The sequence below is a fragment of the Engraulis encrasicolus genome, chromosome 9 (genome assembly GCF_034702125.1).
Source record: "Engraulis encrasicolus isolate BLACKSEA-1 chromosome 9, IST_EnEncr_1.0, whole genome shotgun sequence".
NCBI classification, from domain to species: Eukaryota; Metazoa; Chordata; class Actinopteri; order Clupeiformes; family Engraulidae; genus Engraulis; species Engraulis encrasicolus.
Genome location: NC_085865.1, coordinates 36,470,012 through 36,488,586, shown reverse-complemented (window position 1 = coordinate 36,488,586; position 18,575 = coordinate 36,470,012). Strand labels below are relative to the sequence as shown.

The window sequence follows — 18,575 nt, the reverse complement described above, 5'->3', positions numbered from 1 at the left end:
TAATGAGTTTGGTGACAGACCTTCATTGACACAGCAGAGGAGACATCGGGCTGCATATAGAAATTAATGTGTAATGAATGTGAATATAGACATAAATGTGTAATATGTTGTTCAGCCCTTTTAATGGGAGGAATTGTGACCAGCACCCCTCATGTAGAATGTGTACGCCTACAGATATGTGTGGGGGAAAAGGCATAGCCTACCCTCTAAGACCCTTTTTGTCTATGCGTTAACAATTTCACAGTGCTCTTAAATTCTTATCTCTGCTCCTATTTTGTTTTATTATTGTTTCCCAGACCCCTGCATGAGGGACGAATGAAAATGTGTTGTAAACAGAAATTATTCACTGTACTGCATTTTTTGACAATGACAATGTACTACTATTATACAAGTCATGGGTAAAATCTTATGTAGCCTTATTTCTCAAAATATAAATGGCTGAAATATAGGCCCAGGCCTACAGTTTCTCCATGCGCCAATGTCATACGGCATTGTTTTGCCGTTTTGCATTTACGCTGCAAGAATACCCCCACCCCACCCCCCCCAAAAAAAAGGCCCGTGTGAGAAGACCCCCCCCCCCCCCCCCCCCCCCCCCCGGACAAAATAAACCCCGGCTGCCCCCATAGTTTCCAAAATTTCTGTGGGAAACACTGAACACATAAATAGATGTGAATGTGTGTAGCCAACTGTGACACGCTCACGTCTCAAACACACGCGCCGTAGTGTAAGCAGCCCTGGCCTGGAAAATCAGGTCCAGTTGACAAGATTGCATTTCGGAGAGCGCAAGTAATGCCCAGCCTCTAGGGAACACCTGATTGCGCACCTGAGTGAATTAATGCGCTCAAAGTGATGTTTAGGATTTTTCTTTTTTTGCCTTTGCTTTTTTTCTTTCTTCATTCACCTCCCTCCCTCTCCCATCTTTCTTTCCTCCTCCGTCTTCATCCTTTCATTCCTCTCTCGTCTGCGCTTGGATGGGACATCTGAGTGTTTTGCCTGGGAACACCTGATTGAGCACATGGCCGAATTAACATGCTCACTCAGAGTGACGTTTATGATTTTTTGGGAGGATTTTGTACCTTTTTCACGCCTCCTTCCCCTCTGTCCCTCTCTCCTCACCTCTCTCCAATTTCTCTCTCTCTCTCTCTCTCTCTCTCTGTCTCTCTCTCTCTCTCTCTCTCTCACTCCCTCTCTCCCTCTCTCTCACTCCCTCTCTCCCTCTCTCTCCTCCGCTTGGGTGGGATGGGGCGCGTGAGAGAGTTTTGCCTGGGCGGTAATTTTGGGCTGTCAGGCGGCTGCGGGCCCGGCGGTCTTGAAGGGATCCAGTGAAGCTAGATAATGCTCAGAGAGCTGTCGACAGGCCTGACAGGGAGTTGGCAAAGCTTCTGATGCACACACACACACAAATACACACACACACACACACCCTGCCAAATATGCCAGCACTCACAGTAAATACACACAAACATACAGCTGCACACCTATGTACACACACTGGTGCACACAAAAAATGTATACCGGTACACACACACACACACACACACACACACACACACACACACACACACACACACACACACACACACACACACACACACACACACACACACACACACACACACATGCCTGCACAGACTGAAAGACATCTAATTAATGGCAAATTGAACTGAGAAAAAAAGTCAACCTATTTTTTTGTATTTGACTATGCCATCATGTATTTCTTCTTTTCTGCTAAGCCCAGATGTAACACTATGTGTGTGTGTGTGCGTGCATGCCTGCCTGCCTGCCTGTGTGTGTGCGTACGCGTGTGTGTGTGTTCATGATCCAGATGCAGCTCTGAGATTTGATCTTGTAAGTGGCAGGCGTTGGCATATAAAACGTGGCATTGCCTCGGCCCCCTCGCTTCCCTAATGATGAGTAATGCTGTAGGAGCCGTTGTTTTGCAGATGCTTTTTTGGCACTCAGGGTCTATGCACACCTATTTGTGTGTGTGTGTGTGTGTGTGTGTGTGTGTGTGTGTGTGTGTGTGTGTGTGTGTGTGTGTGTGTGTGTGTGTGTGTGTGTGTGTGTGTGTGTGTGTGTGCATACGTGTGTGTGCATACGTGTGTGTGTGTGTGTGTGTGTGTGTGTGTGTGTGTGTGTGTGTGTGTGTGTGTGTGTGTGTGTGTGTGCGCATACGTGTGTGTGTGTGTGTGTGTGTGTGCATACGTGTGTGTGTTTGTCTTGTGGGCACATCTGTAAATGTCTGCATGCGTGTGTGTCTGTGTGTGTGCATACATACAGTACATGTGTGGGATCTCAGTTCTTTGCTGATGCAGTAACGACCCAGACATCTCCTTGTAATACAAAGGTTTTTTATTTGCGAGACGCTGTGTTTAAAAACATGTGACAAGAGTTCTAAACGAGACAGTTGGGAATCTAATGACTTGGTCTCACTGCTAACACTGACAGTTTTTGTTTTTGCTTCTTTTTTGTTTTGTTTTTTTGATGAGGGAGGGAGTAAAGCAGTCAAATATTTTCTTTTATCCATTCAGTGAACTGCACACAATTTATTGGAGGGAGAGAAGAAAGGATGGCATAGACACATGCCAAGTTCATATGACGCACAAATGTGAAAAGTCCTTCAATTTAACCAAGGCATTTCTGAATAGGCTGGCATGTATCAGAGGAGACAATGCACATTTAGTGGTAGTGGGTTTTGGTGTTATTGGAACAGTTAACAGATGATTTTCTTAAGTAACACTGCACTGTCTACAGCAGCTGTAGTTGAACTCACAGTGTACAGTACTTTCAATATGTGTTTGTGTGTGTGTGTGGGTGTGGATGTGGGTGTGGGTGTGGGTGTGGGTGTGGGTGTGGGTGTGCGGGTGTGTAGCTGTGTGTGTGAGCATTCTTGTTTTTTATTTGTTACAGTACATGTGTGTTAATGTGTGTATTGATGCAAATTTCCCAATGGGCCAATGACCTTTGCTTGTTCAGGTTTAATATGGGCACATCCTGTAGCAGTTACATTATAATGATGATGTACTATTGCCTCGGAGCCAGTCAGCTCTGTGTTCAAGTTTGATCCAGGCACAGGTCTGGGATCACTATTTTAAATCACTAAATCACTATTTTATTACCGCCGCCAAGGATGTTACAGTATGTTTTCGGTCGCATTGGTTTGTCTGTCTGTTTTGTCTGTCAAGTTATTTTGGTGGTGATCCGAATCACAAACCGAAACCAGTATTTAAAAAAAATAGATTCTTCTCTATTCCTAGCCTAGAAATCTAGACGCTCCTAGTGACCGCAAAGTGAATTGCGGGACAGGGCGAATTTTGATTCCAGTTTCTAACTCCACAAAAAGAAGGCAGAAAGACTTAAAATAAAAATAGGGTGTAACATAGTCAAATGTTCTATCAACCAGCTTCCTTGGCAGAGGTCTGCACTCTCTGAGTGCATTTCTAGCAATGATAATGTATTAATGTGTCCCCTTCTATTCTCCACCATCCTCCACAGCTGCCTCAGTCCCAGACGGCTCCATCAGGGCCTCCTCCTGCTCCCTCCTCCCAGGCCCAGGCCCAGGCAGCCAGCCTGCTGCGCCTCCCCCACACGCAGAGCCAGGGACAGAGCCAGGGCCAGGGCCAGAGCCCCCTGCGCCAGGCCTCCTCCTCCTCCACCACCTCCTCCTCCTCCTCCTCCGCCCTCAGTGTCGGACAGCTGGTCAGCAGTGAGTAACCACGGCAACCACACACATGCGGACAAGCACAGACAGACAGACAGACAGAAACACACACACACGCACGCAAACACACACACACACACACACACACACACACACACACACACACACACACACACACACACACACACACACACACACACACACACACACACACACACACACACACACACACACACAAACACACACAAACACACACACACCTTCGATAGGTACAGTAGTACATACACACCTATATATGCGTTTGAGTATACAAATTGCACTCACACATTTTCCTACACTGCATGTCCTACAAGCATGCATTCATTTTCTCACACCCTCCTACAACCATGCGTGGATTTTCTCTGTCACACACACACACACACACAAACTCCCTCGCATTCTTTCTCATGTGTGTGTGCAGTATCAGTAGCAGCAGGTGGTCACTACTAACACGACCTGCCTCCACACCAGAGGCATTTCTCCTCTCTCTCTCTCTCTCTCTCTCTCTCTCTCTCTCTCTCTCTCTCTCTCTCTCTCTCTCTCTCTCTCTCTCTCTCTCTCTCTCTCTCTCTCTCTCATCCTCTGCAGTGTCTTCTCACCCCAGGTGGTGTGTTCCTTATTTGCTCGAGCATTCTGTCATCTCAGATAGAGAAAAAGGGAGAGAGAGAGAGAGGAGAGAGAACACAGTGCCGTCTTACAAGCACATTACACCCACAAACCTGTGTCCTCTCAGAGAAAGAGAGAGAGAGAGAAAGGGAGAGAGAGAGAGAGAGAGAGAGAGAGAGAGAGAGAGAGAGAGAGAGAGAGAGAGAGAGAGAGAGAGAGAGAGAGAGAGAGAGAGAGAGAGAGAGCAAAGTGTGGCCTTACAAACACAGACAATATTACACATACCTGTACATGTGCACTGCATGTACATCTCTAGTCCTCAGCAGATGTTCCTAATTTCACTGCATTATTGTGGTAGTCAAGTTACTACAGCACTCATTTGGAGATATCCAAAAGGTGTCTATGCACTGCCCAACGTCTGGCATTTTATCACAGACACGCTTAGCCTTCACCTGTCCCTGTTTTCTTACTTGTTATGGTCCTCCCTTTCTTCTTTTTTGGTTTGCTACATTTTCATGTTCCCATCCTCCTGACAGTTTTAATATACCAGGTGCTCACCATAACCTACTCTATTCTTCAGCTTCAGTCACAGCATTAAAATAGTGTAAAGAAACAAAACCCTATTATGATGTGCTGATGTGAACGTACCCCTTTCACTAAACAAGGAGCCAAGTCAACCTCATGACTGGAAATGATCGAGCCAGTGTTCGGCAAAGCGTGTATAAATCATCCAGCTTCTCCTCATGTCAGGGCACTGGCTGCTACTACCTTTGAAACTATTTTTTTAGTTAGATAAAGTCTCATTTGTCTCAGCCAATTACCCCCAACTCATATCAAGAAAAGGCATTTTGCGATGAGAGTTTTTTTGAATTCAATAAACAAGGGGAGACAGCCATTGATCAACCTGCTGTGGACAGAACCAATGGACCTTTGGATTTCATTCCTGATGTGGTCTCATTGCTGTTTTCATAGTTTTTTTGCAAGAGTTTTAAACCACAGTAGCTGTGTCATAATACATTTGGCTGTCTGGCATTTTTAATTCTCAGCTTGGTCATGTGACATTTTGTATTCAGGCTTTTTTCTCACCTTTGATTTTTTTTCTTCAATTGATGGTCCTTTGTTAAAAGCATGCATGTACAGATATATACTGATCTTATCTACAGTATATCACGAAAGTGAATACACCCCTCACAGTTTTGCAGATTTTTGAGTATATCTTTTCATAGGAAAGCATTACAGAAATTTCACTTTGACACAATGATTAGTAACCTTTTAACAACATATTTAACCGCTTAAATTTCTTGTTCACTCAGAAAAAAACAAAATACAGCCATTAATGTTTGAACATGTACTCACAAAAGTGAGTACACCCCAGATTAAAATCCGGTAGAGAAGGGGCTATGTTGGCTCGAATCGTCCCGAAATGAAACGAAATGAAAAGGGATGACAAGGGAGGTCATCAGTGTGCGTTTCAACCTTTCTTTGCATTGAACTTTTATATTTTGAGTCTGCATCTGGCTTAAATAGATTGGTGTGAGATTTGAATGCAATCCTATGGAGAATATCATGATCTGCTTCAGTAGTCACAGTGCATGTTGACATGTATGTTTCTTTTAGGTGTATTTCAGATTGCCAATGTTGACAGCATTCATGCATCCCCAAACCATGTCAGTCCCACTACCATGCTTGGCTTATGAGAGGATACACCTTTTTGTAAAACTCACTTGTTTACCACCACACATGCTTGACACCATCTAAAGCAAATTTGTTTATCTTGGTCTCAAGAGAGATGAACAGACCAAGGATATGGATCACTGGAACCATCTCGTGTGATCTGAAGAGACCAAGATAAACAAATTTGCTTTAGATGGTGTCAAGCATGTGTGGTGGTAAACAAGTGAGTTTTACAAAAAAAGGTGTATCCTCTCATAAGCCAAGCATGGTAGTGGGACTGACATGGTTTGGGGATGCATGAATGCTGTAAACATTGGCAATCTGAAATACACCTAAAAGAAACATGCATGTCAACATGCACTGTGACTACTGAAGCAGACCATGATATTCTCCATAGGATTGCATTCAAATCTCACACCAATCTATTTAAGCCAGATGCAGACCCAAAATTTAAAAGTTCAATGCAAAGAAAGGCTGAAACGCACACTGATGACCTCCCTTGTCATCCCTTTTCATTTCGTTTCATTTCGAGACGATTCGATCCAACATAGCCCCTTCTCTACCGGATTTTAATCTGGGGTGTACTCACTTTTGTGAGTACATGTTCAAACATTAATGGCTGTATTTTGTTTTTTTCTGAGTGAACAAGAAATTTAAGCGGTTAAATATGTTGTTAAAAGGTCAATAATCATTGTGTCAAAGTTACATTTCTGTAATGCTTTCCTATGAAAAGATATACTCAAAAATCTGCAAAACTGTGAGGGGTGTATTCACTTTCGTGATATACTGTATTGACACAAACAATTGTTTTGGTATGTGAACAGCTGTGTTCCTGAGCTTTTTAAAATGCAAGTGCCCATGCACACATGTACACAGGACCGAGGCTTTTACGGACACATGAAAGGCTCTGTAGTGTACAAAGGCACATTTAATGTGTTTTTGCTTCTCACAAAAAAACAGTTTGAAAGCTCAAAGTGATTCCAGGTGAAAGGATATGTGTATTGGACATATTTATAAAACCCCTTTTTGTGGATTTCTATGGAGATTTGATTTGTACACACAAAAGGACACACATGAGGGCATGTTTTCTTTTTTATGTACAAGTCAAATCTATATAGAAACACAGGAGCACCCCCTGCTCAGAATCATTTTTTTGTGCAGTATTGTGCAGTAATCAATATGGTCATCAACCACAGTGAATACAAGTATTACTTACAGTAGCTTGAATAAAACATACTGTAACTCTCAGAGATGACTTCCTTTCCTTGCCACTGCATTCAACACTCATAGTGTTGGTCTCTCCCTCTAACTGCAGAATTTACATCTGCACCACACTCCACCTCACTAAGTCACTTTACTTTCAATCTTTTCAATTCTCTTCAGTTCAATCTTTTATTTATTTATTGACGGCTAAATATATGCATGTACAGTAGGTGTGTTATGCATGCACTAATGAACACCTTAATTTCCTCTATAAATTCAGTAATCAGGAATCAGTCATCTCTACTCTACTACCACCTCCACACTTGAGGAACGACTTGTTTGATGAGGGCCAGTCCAATAGATTTCCAATTCTATACAGTGCGTAGAATTGGATTCTTTTTTATGACACATTTCTACACACTTTTTTCCCACTCCTATAGTGATGGAGAATGAATGTGATTTGATTTGATTTCATTTCAGAAATAACTCCACTTCTTCACTTCATTTCACTTCCACACATGAGGAACCCCCATGGCTGATGAGGGGTGACAAGATGCCGGCTCGATAGATTTTTACCTTAAACACGCCCGCAGGATTTCCTTTAATAATTCATCGATAATGACCCCACATGAATAATGCAGTACAGCTCCGCTACTGCTACTGCTGCTACTGCTGCCGCTGCCGCCACAACTTTACCTTAGTAAGCAGGCTGCCCCGCCAAGCTGACGTTGATGTACAGCGCAAAATCACATTTTATTAGCTGCCAGACACTTCTGAAAGGGGCTATTTAAAAGAGAGGAAGGGAGGAAAGGGAGGTAGAGAGGGAGGGAGGAGGTGGTAGCTTGAGGGTGGAGGGAGAAAATGGAAACCTGAGAAACAGTGTTTGGTGGTTAGACAGAGCGGAGTAAGGAGGGGAGGGAGGGAGGGACTCAGGGAGACCTTACTTACAAACAAGCACGACCAGCCATTGATGTGAGTGAGGTGCATTTGTGGCACACACACAAAAAAAGAAAAGAAACATATTTTTCTGACCTTCCCATTTTTCGTCTTGTTTAGACAGGGTGTGAGGGTCTGCATTGCAAACATTCCTCTGTGGTTGTGTGTGTGTGTGCGTGTGCGTGTGTGTGTGTGTGTGTGTGTGTGTGTGTGTGTGTGTGTGTGTGTGTGTGTGTGTGTGTGTGTGTGTGTGTGTGTGTGTGTGTGTGTGTGTGTGTGTGTGTCTGTGTGTGTGTCTGTGTGTGTGTGTGCGTGTGTGTGTGTGTGTGTGCATGTGTACTCGGAGGAATGTTTAATACATATTTACTAAATGCGGCATGATGCTGGCTGAAAGCCCTTTGAGAAATTCTTTTCTAGACGTGCCGTGCCATTCTCTGCTATTTTTTTCCGCCTCTGCACTTGGGTTCTTTATCTCCATTATGTGAGGGGCCGAGGGGACGTAATTTTCAATTTGCTGTTAAATGTGTTTGCTCTCCGTCAGAGCTGTGTGAAGGGAGATCACACCGATACAGCAAATAGTGCAGAGAAAAAAAAATGATGGCCCTGTTCAACAACAGCACTCCTGCACTGTTTAACGATTAAACAGATGTTTCAAATAACAGTGCTTGAAAATCAAAGAAAGTTGTGGTTGATAATTTATTATCAAAAGAAAAAAAACAGAGAGAATTTGCTTTATTCAGGGGATATGTATGTTGACCAAACAACTAACATATTTGGTCTTGTGATCTCATTGGCCAAATCTATAACGGAGTACAGTCTTCATGGCTTGTGTTTCTGTCAGAAATGTGTCTATTCGGCCCTATTGTGGTCTAACGGAAGGGCACTGGGTTACTACGCCGGCGACCCGGGTTCAATGCTGGCCCGGGTTATTTGCCAGTCCCTCTCCGTCTCTCTCCCCACGTGTTTCTTGTCCCTCTCTCTCTGTCCTATCACAAAATAAAGACACAAAAGCACTAAAAATATCTTTAAAAAATAAATGTGTCTATTCTGCCTATTTTTGTGTGGCTGATTTTGTTTGTTGTTGTCTTCTTTCTTCCAAACAAAAAGATCCCCAAACTGCTCCCAGTGAGGTGGACGGAGTCAACCTAGAAGAGATCCGCGAGTTTGCCAAAGCGTTCAAGATCCGCCGCCTGTCCCTTGGACTGACACAAACTCAGGTGGGCCAGGCACTCAGCGCCACCGAGGGACCTGCCTACAGCCAGTCTGCCATCTGCAGGTAAGGAGGTCTAACTACTGCTCCTGTAAACTTTTACTTACAACAAAACTTGGGAAGTGATTCAATGGAGTTTTTTTTTCATGGTGCACGGCAAACACAGGGATGAATGAATGAGAGATGAGAAGAAGAGTTGTGTAAAGATGGCCCAAAAGCACATTCTTGCTGTGAAGATAGCTTTGTGGCTCGTGATTTGCTGAGGTTAATGGTGACTAGATAACATATGCTTAACCAAGACCACACAGGGTTTTGCCATTAAAGTCAATTAGAAACAAGCAGTACACAGATGTAAAGTAATGCTTCAATATTTTTTGAAAGATTGCCACTGTATCTTGTGCTTGAAAAATGTCAAGTGTGTACCTGTGACTGTAATTGAAGGCCGCTCATGTCTTATTGACACTGCAAATGATCATCAAAACTATTGTGTGGAAATAATTACATTACATTACATTGCATTTGGCAGACACTTTATAACCAAAGCAACTTTCAAAAGAGGACATAATCAAGCCAACATCACAAGCAAATACAAAGTGCACAGGAAATATACAGAACAACAAGTGCAGTTGCAAAGAGGGGTTAGTTTTTTTTAATTAATAAAGAGTACACACACACACACACACACACACACACACACACACACACACACACACACACACACACACACACACACACACACACACACACACACACACACACACACACACACACACACACACACAACACATACACACACACCTAAACTAAACTAAACTAAACTAAACTAAACTAAACTAAACTAAACTAAACTAAACATCATGTCAAGAGTCTGCCCTGGGGCTAGGCCAACTCAAGCATTAGTTTAGTAGCTCCTCTCGAAGGAGGAAGGTCTTTACTTGTTTCTTGAAGGCTGCAAGAGATGTGCTTAGTCTTGCTGCCTCTAGGAGACCGTTCCACCACTTGGGTACAACAACGGAGAACAGTCTTGACTGGGAGTACCTAGAGCGACTGGATGGCAGAGCCAGACGGCTTGTGCTGGATGAGCGCAGTTCTCTTCCAGTAACATAATGCGTTAGTAGGTCCTTCAGATAAGCTGGGGCCATTCCTGCGATGGTTTTGTAGGCAAGGGTGAAATTAGATGTCATCTTAAATACACAACAATCCCTATTTGGTCACAAAGATTTAAACAAATCGAGTTGAAATTACAGACTAGAGGAGGCCATTCATCCACTAACATGGTGACTCAGCCTTCCATTGTTCTGCTCTGTGTAAAAAGCAGAAGACAGAAGCCAGGGGGAAACGATTTCATCTTGCATAAGTGCTCTCGAATGTGTCATATCTGTAAACGACATTCATATTTCAGCGGACATAATTAAGGTGTTTAAGAGCGATGAATAATATATCTCTACTGAGATACTCGCATCACATTTTGTACCAGACAAGATAGACGATGACACTTGTCCTCTAGTCTACTTTGGCTTCATCTATCTCTCTCTTCATCCTTAACTCCACTCGTTTCGGTTACTTCTGCAAAATACATTAGCCTGAGTATTACGGGAAGCACTTAAAGCATTTAATAATTACTTAGGTCCGCGCCAGTTCACTCCGCAATGAGCTGCAGGGAACGTGACAGGAGTTGACTTTTTAATAAAAATGTCATATTCCGAGACGGCGCGCCGTAACTACTGTGCCGACATGCATTTGGGGCGGTAAACCGACGCATAATGCACTCCGATTAGATGAAATATTCACGTACATCATTTTGGCGTGTAAAAACACACTGTTCATTTTTTTTTCCTTTTCCCCCCTCCTGTCAAGCTTTCACCCTAAACGTCCCCAGCTCTCACTCAATGCATTAGACACATTTGCAGCTCCGTTCAAGCATAGCGAATCACTCACGTCACCAGGCAGTCACCACCACTAAATCAGGTGGGGGAAGAGAGAGAGGCCTTATTTAGCAGCAGTGGAAATGCTTTTAGAAAATACTGACTTGAGGCATGGTTGAGGAAGGCTATTTGGGTTTTTTTCGCCAGTTATATTTGCATGATGTACAGTAGAGTACATTAGGCCGAGTTAGGTCAGTTATCCTCACCTGAACTGTGGAAAACAATGACATGCTGTACATTTCCCAGTCATTTATCACACTTGAGGGTTTAGGGTTGCTAGCTCAGCATACGGCCCCTTCCATCGGGCTGTAGCGAGTATATCTCGCTATCTCGTTTAAATACCAACACAGACAGGCAGACAGATACATGCAGTAATCACGCACGCACGCACGCACGCACGCACGCACACACACACACCTCGGCTAGTCTGGGATACAGGTCATTTCCTGGTGAGCTGGCAGTTCTCAGGGAGTGATGCTGCTGCTGTTGGTTTTTTGTATTTTCTTAGAGTCTGGCCCATAATTTATACGGGGCAGCAGAAAAATGTCCGGGCCTTTTCTTTGGTCTCAGCCCTACACAGACGCGCGCACACACACACACACACACACACACACACACACACACACACACACACACACACACACACACACACACACACACACACACACACACACACACACACACACACACACACACACACACACACACACTCACACACTTTTTAAAAATCCAGGGCACAGCAGGCCTCTCCAGTACAGCAGTATGTCTCCTGTCATAGGGCTGTCAGTTCTTTAATTCTAATGGCACTCTTCTCTCCAGTGCAGAGCCTGCCTGCCTGCCTTAGCAGTTCCTTATGCTCCACTGATGACCTTCCTTCCCTGTTAATGTGATGCACACTACACTACAGGCGCCACACACACTAAAAATTTTATCGCATCAACATGGAGAAACGCCGATATAACCTGAACGCGGCCCGCATGGCACGCGTGGCAGCCAGCCGTGTGAGGGGAGCAGAGAGAGAGGACACACGCGCAGGGCAGGCAGGCACGACTGATGAAGCAGGGAGGCAGCTCCCCTCCCTTCCCTTCAAGCTTAATGTTTGAGAGACCTCAAAAATCTCGCCCATCAAATATTTACCGGCATGCATAATTCAGATATTTACAACATACATTAAAAGCCATTAGCTTCTAAAATAAACAGGTGATGGGCTCTCACCCCCCACCCCTCTCTTTTACCCGACCCCCTCTTTTTCCTTCCCTTTTTGCATTTTTATTCGTGCCACGGTGGAGTCACGATTTTTTTCTTCCTCTTCTTTTTTTTCATTTATTCATTTGTATGACATTGAACATGACAGTCTGTCTCTGTACTCCTCCTCCTCCTCTACTTATCCTTTTTTTAACTTTAAAGGCAGACTTCGCATGCTTTTCTTGGGTTAACATCAACTCAGACATGAAAGTTTAGAGAGAGAGAGAGAGAGAGAGAGAGGAGAGGAGGGAGGGAGAGAGAGATCAACGCAGACATGAAAGTTAGAGATAGAGAGAGGGAGGGAGGGAGGGAGAGCGAGAGAGAGAGAGAGAGAGAGAGAGAGAGAGAGAGAGAGAGAGTAAGAGAGAGAGAGTAAGAGAGAGAGAGTTAGAGAGAGAGAGAGAGAGTAAGAAAGAGAGAGAGAGTACCCTGCTCCCACCGCTGCCTCTGCGGCTGCTGCCTCTGGAGCTCTGGGGGTTGTAGTCTTTGCTCAGTGAAAGCGACAGTGACAGATGTCTCCATCTTGTCTGATCTGGTTGCTCACTTTGTATAGAGCGTTATTGGTTGGCTGGCTCGTCTGGACGATCACAAAGGCATGTCGTCAAAACCATCAGACGACGGGAAGGGAGGGTCGGTGGGGCTGGGGGTGTTTTTTTGGTTGTTGCTCTTGTAGGCAAAACTCAAGAGGTTTGCTAGGGGTGGGGGTGTTTTGGGATGGGGCCCGCGGGTGTGCGGTGGGGGGAGGGGGGGTCTCTCAGACTTGCATGCCTAACTCAAGAGGTTTGCTTATTGTTTTTTGTTTGTTTGTGGTCATCGAAAATTAATACCCTTTTTGCCGACGTGGCCTCCAAAAATGGCAATACACCGATGCAAAAATGTTGTATATGCCAACAAGTCACGCTGCTCTGTGCTTTAGTGGCGAGGGGGTGAGGGTGGATTGTGGTGGTGGTGGGGAGAAGGGGTTGTCTACCATGTTTGACTACCTGTTACAAGCTGAGTAGGAGTCAGATGTAGCATTTTTTTTTACTGAGCAGCATACTGTTGACAAGCATTGACATCTCTTCCAGGCACGATGTGTAAGTGCATCTTTTTGTCTTTAAGGCAGACAGACAGACAGACAGACAGACAGACAGACAGACAGACAGACAGACAGACAGACAGACAGACAAACCGACAAACCAACAGACCAACCGAGAAACAGACAGACAGACAGACAGACAGACAGATGGATGAATGGATGCTAATGCATGTTATTGAACTAAGCATGAACATGCTTGGGGATGCATGAGTGCATCTGTGAAGATGTCATGTCTCTACTCCACTCATGTAGCATCAGGGAGGGGGAGTAGGGGGTGCGGGGGTACCGAGAGACATCCATCGCAAGCTAAGTCGTTTAATGGCGTTTAAGACGTGTGTGAATTTACAATGTTAATCTGCACTAAAACACCAGCTTCGCCTATTAATGATTCATGGCTGGTGACGGGCTCGAGCTCTTCTGGTGCCGCTTGTAATTTGCACAACAAATTAAGCAGAAAGTGCCTGCTTAACATCACTTCCTATATATATTTAATCACACACACACACACACACACACACACACACACACACACACACACACACACACACACACACACACACACACACACACACACACACACACACACACACACGCAACCTTCAAAGCTGTAAGCTCCACACACATTTATTAATGCTTGCAGGGGTCGTCATCTTTTTTTTTCTACCCTTCATAGAGTCTCCTCCTCATTCACTCTATCCATTTACCTCTTTTTTTCTTCCTTTCTTCTTCCTTTCTTCTTTCTTCCCTTCTTTTTACTCCATTCATTTGTGACCTTAATGCAATAATGAGAATAATGGAAGAAGGCCTGTTTAGTTTCATGGAGGAGGATATATAATAAGCCCAGGCATGACTCAAAGGCGAAATGCGTCCACGTATCAAAGCCTTTGATACACACAGAGGAATGCCAGACGGACATAGACACAAGAGACAGTTAGGGGGCCATGATGTTGGCTTACACTTAGCAAATATTAATGCACGGCCTAAAAAGGCTTTCCTAAGAAAGTGGAAGTGGAAAAAAAGAAGGGGGAAAGAGGAGAGGAAGAGGAGAAGGGGGTAAGAGAGTCTAAATGTATGTATTTCCCCCGTGGGCATGTTCTAATACTTAGTGTCCTGCGCTGCGCTGCGAGCAGGCACGCAGAGGAGAGAGGGGGAGAGACACTGAGTCATTTAGTTTAGTAAGTGCATTTGGTTTTCATTGAGCCATGAAACATCCTGCCTCTCTCTCTCTCTCTTCTTTTTTACGCCACTTCTTATGGCAGTAATGCATTCCCCCGAGGAGCTTGCTCTCTCTCTCTCTCTCTCTCTCTCTCTCTCTCTCTCTCTCTCTCTCTCTCTCTCTCTCTCTCTCTCTCTCTCTCTCTCTCTCTCTCTCTCTCTCTCTCTCATATGCCCCCTCTCCATCTCTCCCGACTACATGTTTTGTAAAAGTGTACCAAACATGTTTAGTGATGTGGAGATTATCATACAGGCCACACACTACTACAGAAAAACACTCACGACATGTGTAGCATAGTACCCAGTGAGGCAGACTGAAACCCCCGTATAGTGGTATAAGGGCTACACAAATAAATAAGTCAACATTACTCGTCATATGCCAGAGTCGGCTTCATAGCCCCCCCAATCCTCTCCACTGTTTTTAACAAGGCCTTAGTGCAGAATGTCTTTCACGTCCTTTGAGGTTTTGAGAAGGAGATACATGAAGAGAGAGAGATAGAGAGAGAGAGAGAACGAAAGAGAAAGAACGAGAAAAAGAGAGGGAAATACAGAGAGGTGAAAGACGGAGGAGGACAGGAGAAAACATTTGCTCCAGGTCTGAGGCGTCTCCTCTCCTCTCCTCTCCCTCTGTCTGCAGATGCCAGTTAGATTACATCACACGTGTTTGGTCCTGTGCTGGTCAGTGCACATCTGACCACACCGGACAAAGAGCAGAAGGGATTGTGTTCCAAGCACATCACATTCACAGCCCACAATCAACACACATAGACAGACAGACACACACATGCATACATGTACACACACGCACACACACACACACACACACACACACATACAAATGCGCACACACTCTACTTCAGTTTCTCTGCGGCCCTCATCACTGGCCACTTGACAGGTGCGGTGTTCTGAGAATGCAGGGAAGTGAGAATCTCCATGGAGAACACATGCAGGCACCAGAGGAGGGAGAGGAGAGAGGAGAGGAGAGGAGAGGAGAGGAGAGGAGAGGAGAGGAGAGGAGAGGAGAGGAGAGGAGAGGAGAGGAGAATCCCCCATTGTAGACACTCACTACCTATTTGTCTCTCACCTTCACTTTTCACTTAACACCATCCTGTCAGGTTCACATGTGGACACTCAGTCAGATACGTACGTACGGTACATCTGCAGATCTCCTCCGCTCCTCACCCCTTGAGTGATTTCGCCAAGTAAAGATGAAAAGTCAAGAGATATTTTTTCGTTCGTTGTTGCCCATCCTCTGGCTATGAGTGTCTACAATCTCTGCCTCGACAAAAAAACCACATGAAAACTCATCACGTATTGTCTTTTTGAGAAGCGAGGTGGAGACATGGTGATCATAGATAAAACATCCATTGCACTACATGGTTTCCCCTTTCAGCCCTCTTCTTTTTTTGATCATCAAAGTTTTTGACAAGGGTGAACTTGATTGACTTGGACAAAGAGACCACAAAAGATTTGTTCAGTATTAGTTTCATAACACATGTCACAGAGACACATTTCTGTTTTTAATTCATGCTTAAAGTAAATGCTTCAATACTGCATATTTAAACAATGATGCTACACTCAAGTGCCACATATTCCAAAATGAAGTGGTTTTACCTGGCCGAATGTTCTTTTGGAGTAAGTGGCACTGGATAGTAGCTTCTTAACCCCAGGCTACTCATCTCTGGTCATTTTAACTGAGCTAATGTCACCATTGCCTTCAGCATAATCTGGATGAGCCAAAGCTAATTCTCAGAAGTGCAAAGTTATTTGGGCACGACAACCCCATGGGCTCTCCTCTACTCAAAACATTAAACAGCAGGAATATTCAAAGCTATGAGTGTTGGAGTCAAAATGTGTTAAGATTAAACATTCACCCTGTGTTTGCTTGTGTGTGTGTGTGTGCCTGCGTGCCTGCGTGTGTGCACACTTTCATTGAATTATTGAAGACATGTAAATAAATGATTATTGTTCATGCTGGTCTGATTTGTGCATTACAGGACAATTTCACCTCAAATATTTTGGGACTGCCAAAAAAACTGACTTTTTAAAACTTTTATTTTACTATGATAAACCATGTGTAAGGTTGATGCACATCTTTTGACACGTCCCGGCATAGAATAAATTACTATTTTCAAGAAACAATTTGATGCATCAAACTTAAAACAAACGAAAACAAAATAGCAATAAAAACACATTTTTTTCTCAAACAGCAAACCAAATGTTGGGGTGAAATTTTCTTCTCACATACATCTTTGAGGATGGTTTGCTAGAAGGGATTTGAAGTGCTATGATATTTATATACAGGGTATCAGTAAAACTAAAGTATACACTTTGATGTCATGCATCAATTGGAAAATTCTACTAGCTAACAGTCAGGATTATGACTACTAGTTAGCTATTTGTGTTCTTGGCCCATTATATCTTAGCTTATGATGGGAGTATATTTGGCCCCTTAACTGCAAACAAGGGGCAGAGAGTCCAAGTCATCATTGGGAACAAACAAATATATGTAATCAGTCACATCAGCAACAAACAGCAACAAAAAATAACATTAAAACATAAATGAGATTTAAAGTACTCTACAATGTCTACATAATATGTTCCATGAATCGTTAGAAAGTTAGAAAAGTTATTGTCCCCGAGGGAAAATTTTGAACTAAGTTACATGACCATGATCAATAAAATAATAATTTAAAAAACTGATTTGTGAATTCTCATTCGCTGATTGATTTTTGCCTCCCTTGTTAAAACAGTCTCTTAAAAAAAACTCTCTGCCCCTTTGACAGCTGGACCGGGAAGCCCCACCAGGTAAACGAGACGAGCAGGATGGCCCTGGCAGAGGCAGGCCACCGGAGTAAGCTTCTTCTCTCTCAATTCTCCCCTAGACACACCATCCTGAGGGGCCACTTTTACCTACCGCAGGAAGCCCAAGAGAACTCTATAGCTAGCGGTCTGACAGGCAAACTGAACCCTGGCCTTTTATATCCTGCCAGGTTTGAGAAGTTGGACATCACGCCAAAAAGCGCCCAGAAGATTAAGCCCGTTCTGGAGCGCTGGATGGCCGAGGCGGAGGCCCGGCACCGCTCCGGCATGCAGAACCTGACCGAGTTTATCGGCAGCGAGCCCTCCAAAAAACGCAAGCGCCGCACCTCCTTCACGCCGCAGGCCCTGGAGATCCTCAACAGCCACTTCGAGAAGAACACGCACCCCTCGGGCCAGGAGATGACCGAGATCGCCGAGAAGCTCAACTATGACCGTGAGGTGGTGCGCGTCTGGTTCTGCAACAAGCGGCAGGCGCTGAAGAACACGATAAAGAGGCTGAAGCAGCCGGAGATGGAGATGGGCCCTGGGGGGGCGGTGGGCGCCGGCATGGACCCTCTGGTGGGAGAAACGTTAGACGAGCACCCCTAAAGGACAGGACAAAAAGGATGGACCAACACAAGAGCACCCAAAAAAAATGCACCCCAACCAAATGAAATACAAGACGGGCCCAGCGCCACAGAAACACTTTGAGCTTTACAACCCTGCTCATCACAACAAGGGACATTGAACACCCAGCTCCCCCACCTACCCGATACCCCCCCCACACACACACACCCCCCTCCTAAACAAGCAAACAAACAAACACCAGGGGGCACAGAAGAGCAGACAAAAATGTCCAAGGATGGATGTTTGCCTACTGTACTTTTGCTACCGTCTTTAGAAACTGTCAACAAAGATGGCAGAACAGAAAAGAAAACAAACTAACAAACATATTGTCAGTGTAGTCACCACAGCTCTGTA

The 18,575-nt window shown here is 44.4% G+C and overlaps 1 protein-coding gene across 1 annotated transcript in view; it reads left to right on the top strand.

The window, feature by feature from the left end:
• pou6f2 (POU class 6 homeobox 2) overlaps positions 1-18,229 on the top strand; it is a 123,098-nt gene extending 104,869 nt beyond the window's left edge. Inside the window, exons 7-9 of the mRNA XM_063206290.1 lie at positions 3,496-3,706; positions 9,227-9,395; positions 17,678-18,229. Coding sequence (XP_063062360.1) covers positions 3,496-3,706; positions 9,227-9,395; positions 17,678-18,203 — 906 coding nt within the window. The 3' untranslated portion in view covers positions 18,204-18,229. The remainder of the gene's footprint in view (positions 1-3,495; positions 3,707-9,226; positions 9,396-17,677) is intronic.
• Positions 18,230-18,575: the final 346 nt, after the last annotated feature.